Source organism: Halichondria panicea, chromosome 14 (assembly GCF_963675165.1).
Source record: "Halichondria panicea chromosome 14, odHalPani1.1, whole genome shotgun sequence".
Lineage (NCBI taxonomy): Eukaryota > Metazoa > Porifera > Demospongiae > Suberitida > Halichondriidae > Halichondria > Halichondria panicea.
This window is the reverse complement of record NC_087390.1, coordinates 4,293,025-4,310,042: the sequence shown is the minus strand read 5'-3', so window position 1 is coordinate 4,310,042 and position 17,018 is coordinate 4,293,025. Positions and strand designations below refer to the sequence as shown.

The window sequence follows — 17,018 nt, the reverse complement described above, 5'->3', positions numbered from 1 at the left end:
TTAGCCTCGATCCCAGGCCTTACTTTTTCTTGCTGTTGTCACTGTTTATCCATAAATCATTAGTAAGGCAGCAAAGAAAGAAATGGGTGTACAGTTAAGAAAAGTAAGGCCTGGTTTGGGAAATCGCGTGATCCACAAGGATTTTTATGAACGTGGGCGATATGTAGCCCACAATCGTGACGTAAGATATTCTCCCACGCATTCAGAGTTAATAAGACTGTACTGAGACAACCACCAAGCTGTGCTGCAAGTCAGATCAGAGAACCAGCGTGGCCAGCTCTGGTGGCAGTAGCTACCTGCTATATGATAATGATGACTAAGCTATTCTTGATCTCAGTAGACTATATAATAGCATGTAGAAAGACACAAGAAAAGGTGATTGTCTGATAGAATCTGAACACATAACTAGTAGATCATCTAGCTAAGCCTAAGGTATAGCTAGCTACAGTGCTTGCAAACTTCCAGTTCCAAGTCCATGTCCAGCTTGCTGCAGGCAAAGTTTTATTAGTCATAGATCTCTGCGTGGGCAGTCCAACATCTCTAGCTCAGCATGCCCCCGCTCATTTTCACCCTTCTACCACCCTTTTACCCTCACGCGACTTCCCGATACAGGCTCTCCTTTTTCCTAACTCTACGTCTATTTCTTTCTTTATTCCTCCAATTAATACCGTATTTTATCTTATTGAACGATTGTCATAAAGAACAGAAAAAGGAGAGCCTGTGTAGAGGCTAGAGCAATATCATGATAGGCTTTGCATGCCAACTGTTACTAATAACAGTAGTCCTATATATTGATACGCCTAAACCTAACCATAACCCTCTTAATTGGTTAGCAAATAATTATTATAAAGCTAGGTCATCATTTGGGCCAACTCCCATATATTAATTGATATAATTATACCTTGAGGCGTAGCAACACGAGGGATACGGTAAAGCTGATTGTGCGATGCAGTGAGTGTCCCAGCAAAATTCCGCATACCAACTATATACTACAAACGACGGTAGTTTACAGTCATTGTATCAAAGCTGATGTTTACGGTATAGTATGCGATACTCGTAGCGTGTCTAGTTGTTCCAGCTCTGGCGTCTTTAATTAATGAGAGTGTTGAAGAATTTGAAGGTGAAAAACATTTATTGATTTCTATAGCCACAATGACAAAGCCTTCTGTAGGACTTGAGATGCCTTTGAACTAGAGTATATAAAGTATCATCATCGGACGTCATCATAATTATCTCGGACACACTGCAGTATCTTCATAACTACAGCAAATATTAGCGCTTACTCGACTATAAGCGTATCTTTATTTTAAGCGCATGCTCAACTGCAGGTTTTTTGTACTCGAATTGAAGCGCTTTTCCAATGATGCGAAGGATATTAGTAACAATTTATCTATATGAGCTAGCTAGCTAGCTTGTACTGTATGCTAGCTATATAGCTGGTGATATCTATCTGGAAGGACTCTCTGGGCATGCCATGCTGAGAGAATGTGAGACATGGATGAGGTCCTGGTCAATATCATGAAGTGTCATGTCTTAATGTAGAGCTACAATAGTTGGGGAATTGCAATTTGAACAAAATAGCTTTAAAATGGTCCTTAAATAGTGTCTGTACCTTGTGTAGTTTTGAAGATATCAGTGTCCGATGTTGGATGACGTCCAATGATTGATACTTTTTTACAGGACGGCATTGGTCATAATTATAAGATACATCAACTGTATATATACTGTTTAACGGTTGCAAAACTAACAGCTTCTATAGGCTTCTAGCCATGCACACTCTCTAGCTTGGATTTGGATTCGTGGATTTGCAAACTAAAGTTTCTTTCTCTGAGTTGTGGCTAGTTTGACTCACATGCACAGTTATTGCAGTCTCTTCAGAATCTTTCATAGCATCATCTCTTTCTTATGAGTTAGCCTTGCACTAACTAGCTGTTTGTTAGCTACAAGAGTCAGAAAAGAGCTGCAAAGCTGCATGCATGTACACTGCTAGTCGGGCGCCGCCGCCCTCTACCGTTGCCCGGAAGGAGGTCGGGAATCAAGCCTATCCACAGGTTTGTTCCAGTTGTTGGAAATCCAACAATTCCACCAGCTCCAATCAGATTGCAGTATCTCAAGGGGATTGATCACACCCACTCAACTGTACCACGTGTGAATTTTTCACACGTTGGATTGACTGAGAGGCGAGGCCAACACCCACTTTAATAAATGATATTCATCGCTATTGGTTAGCACCCACATAGAATGAATGATATTCATGATACTATTGCGTAACAGGCCAGAACAAAACTGTGGATAGGCTTGATTCCCGACCTCCTTCAAGCAGGGCGGCGGCGCTCGACTAGTACACTGCCAGCAGCTTTTGTGAACTCTGACCTCATTGCAGATCCACCCCTTTTTTCATCAGTTGATAAGGAAATGTTATTAAAACTTCTACATTGTAGATCTACATGCAGCTATATATATGCTCTAAATTAGTTGGGCGGAGTCAACCCTCTGTTGCGAGTGGTTGGGTATCATGACAATATACATTTTTGTTCCACTGGTACTTGAGGCGGCAGAGTATGAATATCGTTTATTCTTAAGTGGCTGACAACCGCATGGCTCAGGGGTGCGATATAAATAAACTATAACTGTTTTAGGATGCAAGAAAGACCCCAGACTGAGAGTTGTTAGAGAAAGTAGAAAGATACTGCAGCCTGTAATACAACATGTACAAGATTTAGCAGAGGCAGAAATAATTATTGCCTCATTCAGCTAAATTTGAGCTGTAAGGTTCCCCTTGAACGCTGTAATCTGATTGGGCTGCAAGTTTTCTGCAGTTGGTACAAAAACGTATAATTATTGTCATGATACCCAACCACTCTCAGAGGGTTGGACTCCGCCCAACTAACTCTAAATAGAGTGTATGTACAAGATTTCTGTGTACCTATTGCATCCTCTGTGGTCTGCACGGGGCCCATTTTGACCTTTCTTGTCTCCTAGTCTTTGCTATAATTATCATATTTATATAATTATACTAGTATAGTTTTAACAATTCCTTTGCTTTGTCTGTAGAAATGTCTCACTGATTTTTACGAGTCTGAAGAAAAATGGACAAACCCTCAAAGTTAGTTTTAATTATGTACACGAGTATGATTTTTCACTTTTTCTCTGTGCAGAGCATGTTGAGAAATTGGAAAATACCTCCATTACCAACATACACAGAATCACACTCAAAACTCGGAAAATTGTCAACCAGCATAGCAGTGTTTTGGACGACTTGAGGTTAGTACAACAATCATGTAGATCTAATTAGCTTATTTGTTCTGTAAACAGTTCCGTTATTCCGTATAATATTCATGCATGTTTAGTTTGCCTTATTGCATTATGCCTCGGTACGCATGCGCAAGCGAGGTATACAGTAGTGAAAGTTAATTAAAGCAAAATGTTCATCATGATAATAATATTATAATGTGTGTAGCTTTGGCACCCGCGGTGCTTTCATTATAAATATATTTATTTGTGCAGGGGCTCATTTTCAGAACAGAGCTTGACGACCAATGAGAAGCTAGACATGATTCTAAGAAATCAGCTGGAGTACAAGAGCAAATGATGTATATACTGATTCAATGTGTACTTTGATGGTTTAGCTATAATAGATATAGATCAGTCTAATAGTCTAGTCTTGAACGGAGTCCGGTTTACGGTAAAGATAAAAATGTATGTCAAAGCTACGCAATAAATTGTCATATATAAAACTTATACCTGTGGCTGCATGCTATATTTACTGTACAGATACACAACATTAACATTGCTCAGCTGCTAGACTACTCTGGCAGATTTTGGATAAGCATGATAAAAGCTCAATGATAAAGGAGGCGGGGCTAGCTAGCTGGAGTCCGCTAATTATGCATGCATAAGGTGGGTTCGAAAAGGACTTTCACACGCACAAGGTTAAGGTTATGGCTAAAAATTCTATCGAGGAGTTTGTACCTCTAGAAGACCGTGATGTTGAAGATGTAATCGTGAGTTAATTGTTCCAGGTGGTGAGACATTTAATCTATCATGATCACATGCACAACCAATGATGACTATTACCATGGTCTAACCTTGTCTCATGGATCAGCCCCCTCCTGATCCTAAGAAGGGTCCCTCAGGTCCAGCTGATCCATGTGACTAGGTCTAACCTATGATAATCTGAGTGACTATAAGTATGTCATACTGTATGAGCAGATGCATGCACTAAGATCTACTACTGAAAAGGTATACCGGTACTCTAGGTCTATAATATTGATCTATAGTATTATGGCTATACTATCTATGCCGGAATTGACTTTGAATCATAATTCTAAACTGTATTATAGACACTGGTAATAATTAAAGTGTACTGTTATAATTATATCCACCCACCATGCACCCGGTGGTCTGTTAGCTCTTACCACAGCCTATAGCAGCCCTAGATTTAATAGATACAAGAGGAATTCCTATATTATGGCTTACATGTAAATTGATCTGACCAGACCGTCACCTCCTCTTTCGTGTATACAGGGTCACCAGCAGCTGTACTCTGGATCATTGTACCAACTCAATGTGGATCATAACCATGAGACAGACGTGAACAGTGTATCGAATGCTGAGCCACCCAACAATCAGGTACTAACATCGTAACGATATATAAAGTTTGAAATTGGCATGCAGCAGAATTTTTGAATGAACACAAAATATGGTCATTGTTTCCTCCCGACTTTTACCTCGAGAGGATGCGGGATGGTGGTCATTACTCATTGTGATATTGAAATAATTTTATCTCTCAAAGGAGAGAAAGGGTTGTACAGAAGGCACATGTGGCCTATAATTGTACTCCCCACAACAAATGAGACAAACAACAATAACTAGTGTTCAAGCTGGCGCTGTGCTAATGCCTCTCGCCATGTTTTTGCTTTCGCTCAAAAATATCAGAGTGTTATCTATAATGAATTTTATATTAAAGTTAGCTTATCTCACTGAGAAGAAAAGACTTATTTACATGCATCTATTGTTGTTATTTATTGTATTATGTGGCTTACCAGGACCTCAAGAAAGAAGAAAATTTATTCTTCCAGGATCTGTTAGTGTAGTTCAGTGTATTATAATATCTAAGAAGAAAAGACCTGTGTACATACATATTATTATCTATATTGTTATGTTATATGGTAGTGTTTTGTGGCTTACCAGGCCCTCAAGACAAAAATGATTCTGCCAGGAGGATCTGGATTAGTCTGGGGGCCAGACCTAATAGCTCGGGGGCAAAATCAAGAGAGCTAGGATTAGGTCTGGAGACTCTTGCAGCCAGAGGAGGTCGGACATCACTTGAACTTTCACTAGTTATTATGACCTTTTAATGACATTCCAGGCCAAATTGCTTTTACGTTTTATGCTGATTCAGCACAAATAATGCTGACTCAGCAGTAGCGTCTCTTTGCGTTTATGCATTGTGACAGAAACCCTAAACCAGTTGCATGCAGTTATATATAATTATATATAATTATATTAAGATCTGATGGCTACTGGACCTAACCCTATGTCTATGAGCACCGACAGCGACAGTAGCAGTGAGGATGAAGGCAGCAATGGTAGAAACAGTGACAGTGACAGTGACAGTGACACTCCTAACATAACAGTGACAGTGCTAGTGAGCCTGGTAGTGAGCCAGAGGATGTTCGAGAGACAACATTAACACAGAGATGTCACAGACTAAAATTTAAGTGTATTGGTAGCAAGAAGGAGCAAAGATACCAAGATGCTCTTTGATCAGCTCAGGATGTGCGATGGCTTGGACATACAATCCCTGTCTCATTATTCAAGGAAACAACTGTCGACATCGCTTTCTTTCACCACTAGCTCTAGCTCTGTTGACATGTTCAGCCATGGCTAGCTGGTTAGTGCTGCTCAGAATTCGACTCTGGGGTCGCTTCTCATGCTGCTTGGCCTTGGCCACCCTGGGTACGGGTGTACATATTACATAAACACTGGCAGTAGGAGTGGACAACTGTCGACATTGCTTTGTTTCATCAATAGCTCTAGCTCTGTGTTCAACCATGACCAGCTGGTTAGATCTAGTCATAGTGTTGCTCCTGAGGGGAATTCGACTCTGGGGTCGCTTCTCATGCTGCTTGGCCTTGGCTGCCTTGGGTGTTCCTGTACATATTACATCAACACTGGCAGTAGGAGTTGAAAACTGTTGAAATAGCTTTCTCTTGGCTCTGTGTTCAACCATGACTAGCTGCTCCTGAGGGGAATTCGACTCTGGGGTCGCTTCTCATGCTGCTTGGCCTTGGCTGCCTTGGGTGTTACATCAACACTGGCAGTAGGAGTTGAAAACTGTTGAAATTGCTTTCTCTTGGCACTGTCACGTTCAGCCATAGTTAGCTAGCTAGGATCAGGATTATGGTTTTAGATCCAGTTATTTTACTGCCGAGTCAGCATTATTTGTGCTAAGTCAGCAAAAACGAAAAGCAATTTGGCCTGGAATGTCATTAAAAGGTCATAATTAGTGAAAGTTCAAGTGATGTCCGACCTCCTCTGTCTTGCAGCATTTCCGTGTGCTCTAGCGGAATGTGGCCAGAGCCAATGAAATGCATATCCTATGTCATGTGATTTTTAATCCAATGAAATTGCGAGTATTGCCTTTGTGGAATTTGGATTACAGCCAATGGAATTTAGATACAGCCAATGAATGAAAGTATTGCTACATCTACTCTTCTTTATAACCTCCAATATCACAGTCTCCTCCCTATTGACATTCCAAGAGCACACGGAAGTGTAGCCTCGGTCCCAGGCCGATTTTGTTTTAATAGAACGAAGTTGAAAAATACGACCTAGCGTTCAATTGGAGACGGATCGGCCGGGGGTCGAGGCTAACGGAAGTGCTGCAAGAGTCTCCAGACCTCTTTCTCTCTTCCCCCTCCCCCCTCTGAGAAAGAGGTCTGGCCCCAGACTAGATCTGGATCTGGATCTTGGATATTATTTTCTCTCACATGGGGAATGAGCGTGCATGCGCATTACATCCACAGGAATAATTAATGGGTGTGTCCAATTTCACAAATGGCTGCTAGCTACCGTATAGCGGGTATATTTCGAGGGTATAAATGTTCGCGGTTTTCGCGGATTGAGCCTCTACCGCGAAAATTTATACCCACGAAAATTTATATCTTTATTGAATAGTAGGCGTGTTCAGTATTATTGACCACACCTATCAACAATAAGAGGTGCCTCACCGTTATAGGCTAGGCCTGAATTCGAGGCTAACGGTGTGGAGGTACAGCTGCATGTTGATGTGCGCATGCGCCAAAAGGCTGGAACTCAGACCACGAAAATAAAATCCGCGAAATCCTTTGTAATGGTCCATCCGCGAAAATTTATACCCTCGAAATATACCCGCTATACGGTAGCTAGATGATTATTATGCCTCGGTGCGCATGCGCAAGCGAGGTACCGTATAGCGGGTATATTTCGAGGGTATAAATTTTCGCGGATGGACCATTACAAAGGATTTCGCGGATTTTATTTTCGTGGTCTGAGTTCCAGCCTTTTGGCGCATGCGCACATCAACATGCTGTACCACTCCACTGTTAGCCTCGAATCCATAATACTGAACACGCCTACTATTATAAATTTTCGTGGGTATAAATTTTCGCGGTACAGGCTCAATCCGCGAAAACCGCGAACATTTATACCCTCGAAATATACCCGGTATACGGTAGTGTGTTTGTGTGTCTGTGTAGACTGCTACAGCTGCTCAAGGATGAATCAAGTGCAAGTAAGAGTTTCTATAGGCTTCTAGTCATGTTTACTTGGATTTTAATTCGTGGATTTGCAAAATAATGCTTCATTCTCGAGTTATGCCTAGTTTTGCTTACTTGGAATGCCATTGCAGCCTTTTTAGAAGAGCACGTAGCCAAACTTGTTTACCGAGTGTTGCTACTCTACTTAGTAGTTAGCTCTGCACTAGAACGCTAGCTATTGGTAGCTGCAAGAGTGAGAAGAGAGCTGCAAGGCTCTGCTGATGGCAGCCATTAATTTTAGCAGAGATACAAAAGAAAGGGGATTGGAAACGAAATTTTTACGAAATTTTTGCGTGAAGCATTCCGCGTTATAGGGCGTGGCTAAAACTACAAAGGATTATATTTATAGTCAGCATGCTCATTACCTGTCTTGACTGCTCTACAATGTGCTGTACATAGAAACAGTGAAATTGATCATTTTTAATGTTGATTTTTCTAAAAAGTAAAGAGAATTTAGCTCTAAAAAGTCGACTAAGCCACGCAGCCACTATTACTAGACAAATAAATGCTATGCAAGAAGAAATAGCCTTTACTATGAAGTCGTAGGAGGGACAGGCCCGTGGTGTGTCTAAAAGTATACTAAAGCAGTTTGAAGGACTATACTGCAAACGTTTATGAACAGTACAGCTTATTTATAGCATGAAGCCATTCTATGTAGCACTTAGATACATAATAACCAAGTCAAGCAATGTCCTTTGCTGTTTTGACTTCATAGGAGGGACAGAGAAAAGTTGACATAGAGTAATTCAAGCTAAACTCAAAAAAATTGGAAACAGAGTAAAGACAACGGACTTAGAGCTTGTCAGTGGTATAAGCTTACTTCTCTCAAGTATCTCCCAGGCCCTGAGTGATCTCTAGTGGATAGGAGAGCTAGAAACCAGGGATACAAAACCGTAGCGCAGTCCTCCATGTAATTATTTGCGAGCACAATAATTACACGGAGTGCTTCACCGGATGTCAGTCCTTTTACATAGGGCGTGGGCGGTCGTTTCCAATCCCTTTCTTTTGTATCTCTGATTTTAGACTTGAACTTTTGGCATCGATCGTTTTAACAACAATCATGGTCGATCATTACCCACTCTCTGAGTTTTTGCATGCAGCAAAATTTAATTGTTTTGCATAAAAGCTATTAGTAGCAGCTTTATGTTATGTAGCTTTGACATCTCCACCGAGGCATCAGCACCTGCGGTGCTTTCATTAGTATTGTAGCTAACAAAAAGCTAGCGCTTTACTGCAAGGCTAACTCATATGTTGAATAGAAAGTTTGTGAGGACAGATGATGCTATGAAAGATTCTGAAGAGACTGCAACAGCCTTCAATGTGAGTCAAACTAGCCATAACTCGAGAAAGAAGCTTTAGTTTGCTAATCCACGAATCAAAATCCAAGAGAACGTGGCTAGAAGCCTATAGAAGCTGTTATCTTTCGTCGCATTACAACCATTGAGCAGTTACAGCTGGATCATGGAACAGACACACACACACAGTCAGCTTTACCGTATTAGCTCTGCACTAGAATAGCTAGCTGCTGATCATGCAGCAATTAATTTTAGACTTTGGCATCGATCGTTTTTAACAACGATCATTACCCACTCCCTCGTGCGGCTACGCCTCGAGGCATAAAAAACAAAAACAAAAAAATAATAACAAGAACAGAAACAGAAACACAGATGAAAATAAACTAACAACAACAACAACAATAAGCACAAGCATAAACAATACAGTGAACAGCAATTAAACGAAAAAATTCTGAACATGGTGCTTAAAAATTATTATACGAGGAAATACATTGTATATTATAATTATGGTAAGGAATTCCACAAGAACGTAGAAAAAATGAGTACCTATACACATGTGAGTTAAGTAAGCACAAAGATAACGGACTAGATCTAGTTTTAGTGTTGGCATAATGTTATATGTAGAACCTAAACAGTCTAAGTTATTTAGTATTTTATATACCTGACAGCACATTAGCATGTTATGTCTTTCCTTTACAGACTGCCACTTAAGTTCGTCACAACATTCTTGATATGATTTGGTCCATTGATAATTTTTTTGTCCCATTTTGCGGTAATCCATTTCGATGCTCTTTTTTACACATTTTCTAATGCATTGACTATGTCACCAGTTAATTCAGTGATTCAGTACAAGGCACGGCCTAACAATTTTTCCAGTCTCTAATCTGTGCATGTGTTCTGTACAGATTGGAGGCAGAAATCTGGCAAATTATTCACGAAAACTTACAGCACAAAAAGGGGCGTGTCAATGCTGCAGAGCAATTAGTCTCACAAGACACAAGCCATGCCTCTTCGAGGAAAGAGGCGTGGCTAGTGAGACTGCAGAGCAATAATAAGAGAAAAGACGGCACACTATCACAAGCTGGCGCTGAATTTTCCTGGCTTTGTAATGCTATGTTTTGCGGGCGGGTGACTGGAAACTAATGTATAGCTGTAGTTTTAGTTGTTCCACGCATACCTCATACAAAAGATTATGTACACGTGCAGCTAGATCTATAGTAGATCTACATTGGAACCCCAGGGTATCATACAGGATTTTGAAGTAGAGGGAAAAGTAACCAGAAAATGTTGCTAAAAAAAGGTCAACTAGCTAGCTAGACAGCAAAAACACATATGTTATAATTATGGGATGCATCATCGTATTTAATGTTAAAATGACAGAAATTCTACATTAAATTTCAAATGATGCATTTTATTTGAGATGTTTTATGTTATTATAACGTATCTGTTTTTACTGTAGCTGTTATTTCAATACCCTGTTAGTATGTAAAATTGCCAGTTATAATATATGGACCCTCAGTCATACAACTATAGTACATGTGAATGCAAATTTTAGGGGGGATATCCCCCCTTTCCCCCGGTATGACACCCTGTACCCCTCTATAACGGACACCTTTGGGGAGCAATGTTTTGGCCTTTATACAGAGGTGGCCTTTGTTGGGAGGTTGCATGGTTTGTATACAAACTGTTCATTTGGGACCTTGGTGCCTGGCCATTATAATTATAGCAACTGGCCTTTATTCGGAGGTGGTTGTTAACAGAGGTTCCACTGTATATAATTGTACTGCATGTAACTGATTGCGATACGGCCACTACTTTGAAAATGATAACGTATGTGCATCTGGATACAATTATTATGCTGAGTGGGGATTATGTGACGAACAATAATTGTAATGGCTGTAAGTACATGCACTGTTGTCCCAACTTGCAATAGAATCATTAACAGCATAATTGTATTTGAACTACACTTAAACATGTTGCAGGCTGATGATCCATTAGAGTTTCTTTCTGGTGATCTCTGGAGAAAGAGGAGTGTGAAAAATGGCAAAGTTAAGCTAACGAACACAAAGGAGATAGCCAGGTACATACAGCATGCTGGAAACTATGAAAAGGCTTTGCTCAAAGTGATATTGGAGACAGACTCTACCAAGTTCTCTGAGGCTAGCGTGAGTTCACATGTTATGGCACTCCTTCCTAAATGTGGAATCGAGCATCTCTTTAAAGCACACAGAAATTACAACCCGGGACACCTCAATAAACCGATTTCCGCTGCATGTTGAGCATGCATGATGTTGAATTTTCGAGATGCTGTCACACTCATTTGCATGTTAACATACGTGCATGTATGCATTTTTTAGTGCGCGTGTCTATGCATGTAGATTGGATTCTATGTGTCTGAGCTGATTCAGAAAGGAGCGAAGGTTACAACCACTGATGAGGAAGGAAACACACCACTCCACTTAGCAGCTAGACGAGGTTTACCTGACGTAGCCAAAGAGCTCCTTCGTTGGGGGGCCGACCCTCACACTGAAAACATGAGGAACAAAACTCCACTGGAGGTAGCCATTCTTCAGGCTCTCACAAGAGAAGAGTCTACACAGGACTTTATACACGATTTCAATGCACTTGCTGTGCTTATATGTAAGGAAATGCAGCCAGCCAAGTAAGTTTAAAAAGGTGATGAGGTTATTCCACGTATGTTTTACACATAATTAGTTATACCCTTTGAGTTTATATAGTCAGTATAATTATATAATTATGATTCGACATGTACGTCAAGAGATTATGATATACTTGTAGTGCTATAATTATACTATACAGAGTTCGAGGTTTGTTCTTGTCCGAGATTGGAAGCATACCGCACCTGAACTTTCATGACCTCCTGGACAATGAGGATTTACATGTGAGTGTGTGTATATACATGTAGGCTCAATATTCTCATAGCAACGGCTGCAATGGCATTCCAATCAAGCAAAACTAGGCATAACTCGAGAACAAAGCATTATTTTGCAAATCCACAAATTAAAATCCAAGAAAACATGACTATAGATGTCTACATAAACTCTTAATTGCACTTGATTGATCCTTGAGCATGTAGCAGTCTACACACACACACACATACTTCCGCATACCTCGCTTGCGCATGCACACCGAGGCATAAATATTTCATACAACACTCGGTCTCATGTTATATATATCACGACTTCCTTACCAATTATGCCTCGAGGCTACGTACGTGTGACAGTGTAATAAAACAGAGCAGGGACTGTATATGACTTATTACACGCTTGTTGCCTTGTCAATTAAGGTATATAATTTGTAGGATACACTGAATGCTGTGATGGACACACTGATTGAGAAGGTACCTGGCAAAAAACGAACCTTCACAGTTTACTATGATATATTGGAGTCCAACAAAGAAGGAAAGATTGTCAAGACTCCTAATATAGGTACTCTTCGCAGAAAACTGGGCAAGTCAGCCTTTGAAAAGATTGCATGGACTGGGAATAAGGTATATGCAGTGTACATGTATAGTCCAGTGGCCTAAGTGTTCGGTAACCTGAACAGTAAAGTGATATTCAAACTGGTTTCCAAACCTTTGGTTCAGACAATGCATGCAAGTATGACTTTTGTATGACAATAAATGTTTTGTGAACACCTTTAAAATTGCGTACAGGAAGCAGCCTCTCATCTGGTAGTTCGTCTTTTGATAAATAGCAAGTGGAAACGTTTTGCCAGAAACTTTCTCATGTAAGCAGAGATCTTGCACACATGCATGACACAGCAATTATTATTAATAATCCTCTACGGTTTTTCCAAGCGTGTGTGATCGTTTCACACAGTTCCCACTTCTTCTACTGGGCCATCACAATGATAGCAATATCATCTGCTCTGATCATTGCTGCAACTCAACCTGACCCACATGTCTATGATGAACCGGTGGACATCTTTCGTGGCTTGTGTGAGGGCCTGGCCATTCTACTAATCACAGCAGCTGCAATCAATGAGATTTATAACCTTTGTCTGTATGTTCACCTCTTTTTCTCATAGCTTGAGCCCATTGAACATACGTAGGTCTGTTCTTTATTATTATGGCAGGATGTATGTATACAGATACTAGAAATTCTATATTTGTACACATGCACTTACGACACTACATTCTCATGTAGTTGGTTGCAAAATTACACGCACATGCATACACTATATATACGCAGATGGAGACTTACTTACTTTCTGGACTATAGTTTCTTTCTCTACAACTATCTTAATCTGCTGACGATGCTTTTCATGATTATCCTTATTCCACTACGAGCACTGCAATTGAATGAGGAGTGGGTGTTTGCCTGCCTGTTGTATACATGCTACTCTATCAGGGTCATGCGATACGTTACGTCTATCAAGTGAGTGGATTACATCATAGATTGAAGAGGTAGAGGGATTGGAAGCAAAGGTACCCTCGAATAACATCCGCGCTACGCTGCGGTTTAATTGAGGCTGTCTCAACAACCAAAGCTGTACTTATTTCTACACACTGTATAATAAACTACAAACAACTGTGCTCAGTCCGTGCAACTCTCTTATATTTCAAGATCTATACCCATTGTAGTAGATAACACGTTATAGCAATTAAAACAGGACTTAACTTTACTGCATGGAATGTCTCTTTTTAGTGTGTGAGATCAGTCATTAGCAAGTACTACACGTGGCTCAGGGATTAGGTGTGTCTTTCATGTCAGAAAGATCGAGATGATGTCTTCCCCGGACAAATTTTTTTTATGCTCTAGTGTATACGTGTGAGCAGAAGTTTGTAAGGACCTGATGCATGTTGTGATTCCATCATCACAAGGTCCATTGAAACCTAGGCTTGCTTGTGGGCATGGGCACCGGCCGAGCGTGCCCCACGGATGCTTTGAATAGCTGATCTGATGAGAGCTCATCCATGTTAGTGTTTTGCTATAATTTGTGCTTGATCTCATTTTTTGGTAAGCATCGACGCAAGCCTCTTATAGCATACATTTACCACACTTCCACAGCCTCCGGAGGCGGACATCACGAGTGGAGTGATGAATAGCCTCATTCATAGGGCATAGCACGAATGGTTTTTGAGGCTGCATTGCAGAGTCAGCATCGCGTGCACCACTCCATTACCAATTCCTCTAACTCTTCAATCTATGGTCACATACTAGTATACTACAGTCATTGCTATAGCTTGATGGTGTTGTAACGTTTACATGCATGCATGCATGTAGTTAAGAGTTAATTTTTTGCTGAGCTCCACTTCATTATCTGTAAAGTCAGCCTTAATATCCGCTCGTGCTAGTATATCTGGCGAATCTAAAACAATCACACACAAATTTTTTCTAGGATACTTGGGACCTACATTCACATCCTGTACCTGATCATCCAGAGAGACCTTGTTCCGTTCATTTCAATCCTCCTGATTGTTTTGTACATTTTTTCCGGTGGTTTCTACTTTGCCCTGCGAAAAGAAGAGATTGTCCCAACTCTAATCACACCTCAGTGTAACTTCAGTGTGGTAGAGGGAGCTCTGAATACATTAAATCTGACGGTATCTCAAGTACAAGATGCAGTGAACACGTCCACTATTCCTTTTATGACAAGCCTTGATATCAACCCTGCTGAAACGAGGTAAGCTTTCATGTCATAAATCTATAAGCCATTTAATTTCGCTAATCAACTATAAATTGTGCTGATATGCATTGAGTTCCACATACTTGCATGCATGCATTTATGTATGTGATTCAACAACTTTCCTTCTTCCCATAATTATAGCACCTTCTACCGAGTCTTCTTCACTGGAATAAGAATTGCAGTGGAAGCAGGTAGTGTCTTGACATATTTTGGACCAAGTGGCTTTGGGTACGTATTTGACAACATTTTGGAGATTTGTTAACATTTTAACGGCTTTTTCAGTTGGCTAGGTGTCACTACGTACCTCATCTTCCTGTTCACACTGGAGGTAGTCATGCTAAACTTGCTGATTGCTCAGATGTCCGACACTTTCTCCAACGTGCAAGGAGATGCTCAGCGCTCACTGGCTATTAATAAAGCCAGGACCATAATCAATATTGAGAGAACTGGTCTTTCATTTTTGGTAATCACACTCATACACGACACAATGTTTGTCCTTTGTTACGAATATTTTTCTATAGAGGTGTGCAGCGGATTTTTACAAAGTGAAAGAAAAATGGATGAATCCTCAAAGTTTGTGCCAAAATTTTTTTTTTAATTCGTTACAGTTTATCCACACAGAGCACGTTGAGAAGCTGGATAAAACGTCCATTACAAATATACACACAATCTCACTCAAGACTCAGGAAACAGTCAACCAACACAGCGGTGTTTTGGACGAATTGCGGTGAGTACATGTATGCTAATAAATTATACACGTACATGCACCAATGCGTTTCAGTTCCATAGTGGCTAGCAACAACATATTAAGTCCAGGGGCGTAGCCAGGGGGGGTGCTAGGGGTGCTCGAGTACCCCCAACCAGCCTGAGTCAAGTATACAAATCACAGAGAAATGTATCTGATTATCCAGCTGAGCCCCCTTCTCTTCCAGATCTTGCTTCAGTTAGGCTGTTAGCTAGCTAGTATAGGCAAGGAAAACGAGTCAGTCTCTAAACTGTGAGCTATTCTGGCTTAAATCTATATACTAGATCTCTTTTGTGATAGTGGCCAGCTTCTCTATGCAAATAAACGTTCAGCCACGCCCAACTTAGCAGATAAATTAAAATTATGATGTCATTAATAAGAGGTGTGGCTTCCGGTCAACCAACTTTCGGTGCTGCGCGGCTAAAAATCAGACGCTTCGTGCCCTCTTTCATCTATGATAGCACCCTCTCTCCAAAATCCTGGCTACACTCCTGAAGTCTATAGAGCCTTTCTCTTTAAGCACTATACTGTCTCACTTTTGTAAATGCAACAATTCCTCACTGAGTAGAATTATTAGCAAACAAAATTAATATATATACATGGTAGTCTAGATCTATAGTTGTCGTAAGATTTCGTAATAATCGGTATACATAATTATAATGCTAGGCTGACGTATCTAATCTGGTCCTAATCTAATTGGCACTCAAGAAAGCCGGCTAGGTCTCTATAGGCCCGGATTAGCCACTCCTGGCTGTTGCTGTGATCTAAGACAGTGCGTGTGACATTCCTCAGAACCTACCAAGACTACCTGAGTTCAAGTATAATTATAGAGCTCCTTTTTGCTCCACGTCCACCACCGCCATAGAAAATCTCAATACAGGACCCGACACAACCTTCTTTCGCTGGGAAGAACAAATTATATAGTGTATGGCCTTTGTTGAGGAGTTGTTTTGTATTTGGGACCTGCAGTGCTGGGGCCTGATCTTTGTTTCGATGTCGCCGCTGTAAGAGGGTTCCACCTTATTACAGAGCTCTGCATGTTCCTGAGTTTTCCGCATTCCAAGCCCACGTGAATTTAAAGTCAAACCAAGTGAATGTATAGATCTGTCTGAATGCCCTATTTCAAGTACGTGTGTTATTTGACTATAGATACAAAAGTAGATACAAAAGGCTCAAAGAACACACAAAGTTGTAACTTGCAGTTACCTCTACCGATCTAGACCATTCTATGCTGCTTTATTGTTTTGCAGAGACTCCCTTGCAGACCAAAGCTTGACCACAAATGACAAGCTGGACATGCTTTTTAAAAAGCTGGCTCAGCTTGAATCAAGGCTACAGTGACATTAATAATTATAGATTATCTAGCTACCAATTAGGATTTTGCACCAGAATGTTTCTATATTGTGCATGTATAATTATGTTTTCTGTATCATAGTTTATTTGTGCATTAAACTGCTCAACCTACATGCTGCACCTTAGTCTAGCCGCGTAGACATAATTATTACAGGTGCACTGATAGCAATT

General features: G+C 40.5%; 2 protein-coding genes across 4 annotated transcripts in view; both read left to right on the top strand.

Annotated features, from left to right (window-relative positions):
- The window catches only part of LOC135347851 (uncharacterized), a 40,192-nt gene extending 36,455 nt beyond the window's left edge, over positions 1-3,737 (top strand). Inside the window, exons 13-15 of the mRNA XM_064545946.1 lie at positions 3,055-3,106; positions 3,159-3,264; positions 3,508-3,737. Coding sequence (XP_064402016.1) covers positions 3,055-3,106; positions 3,159-3,264; positions 3,508-3,592 — 243 coding nt within the window. The 3' untranslated portion in view covers positions 3,593-3,737. The remainder of the gene's footprint in view (positions 1-3,054; positions 3,107-3,158; positions 3,265-3,507) is intronic.
- A 110-nt stretch (positions 3,738-3,847) lies between these two features.
- On the top strand, positions 3,848-16,963 carry LOC135347786 (uncharacterized). Of its 3 annotated transcripts, XM_064545831.1 has the most exons (15): positions 3,848-4,004; positions 4,528-4,632; positions 11,080-11,262; positions 11,476-11,759; positions 11,918-11,999; positions 12,420-12,608; positions 12,774-12,847; positions 12,940-13,122; positions 13,312-13,497; positions 14,462-14,746; positions 14,891-14,977; positions 15,032-15,212; positions 15,271-15,322; positions 15,371-15,476; positions 16,745-16,963. In XM_064545831.1, exons 1-15 carry the CDS (start codon positions 3,942-3,944, stop codon positions 16,833-16,835), a joined length of 2,151 nt encoding a protein of 716 aa, XP_064401901.1. In that variant the 5' UTR covers positions 3,848-3,941; the 3' UTR covers positions 16,836-16,963. The 3 variants fall into 3 exon arrangements, with proteins under 3 accessions (XP_064401901.1, XP_064401903.1, XP_064401902.1); XM_064545833.1 differs by lacking the exon at positions 15,271-15,322; XM_064545832.1 differs by lacking the exons at positions 3,848-4,004; positions 4,528-4,632 and adding an exon at positions 8,845-9,122.
- Positions 16,964-17,018: the final 55 nt, after the last annotated feature.

Coding starts and splice junctions, on each gene's coding strand:
- LOC135347786 (XM_064545831.1), top strand. CDS start 3,942: ATGGCTAAAAATTCTATCGAGGAGTTTGTACCTCTAGAAGACCGTGAT. Junction 4,005..4,527: donor GTGATGTTGAAGATGTAATC/GTGAGTTAATTG, acceptor TCGTGTATACAG/GGTCACCAGCAGCTGTACTC. Junction 15,323..15,370: donor AAAATGGATGAATCCTCAAA/GTTTGTGCCAAA, acceptor TTATCCACACAG/AGCACGTTGAGAAGCTGGAT.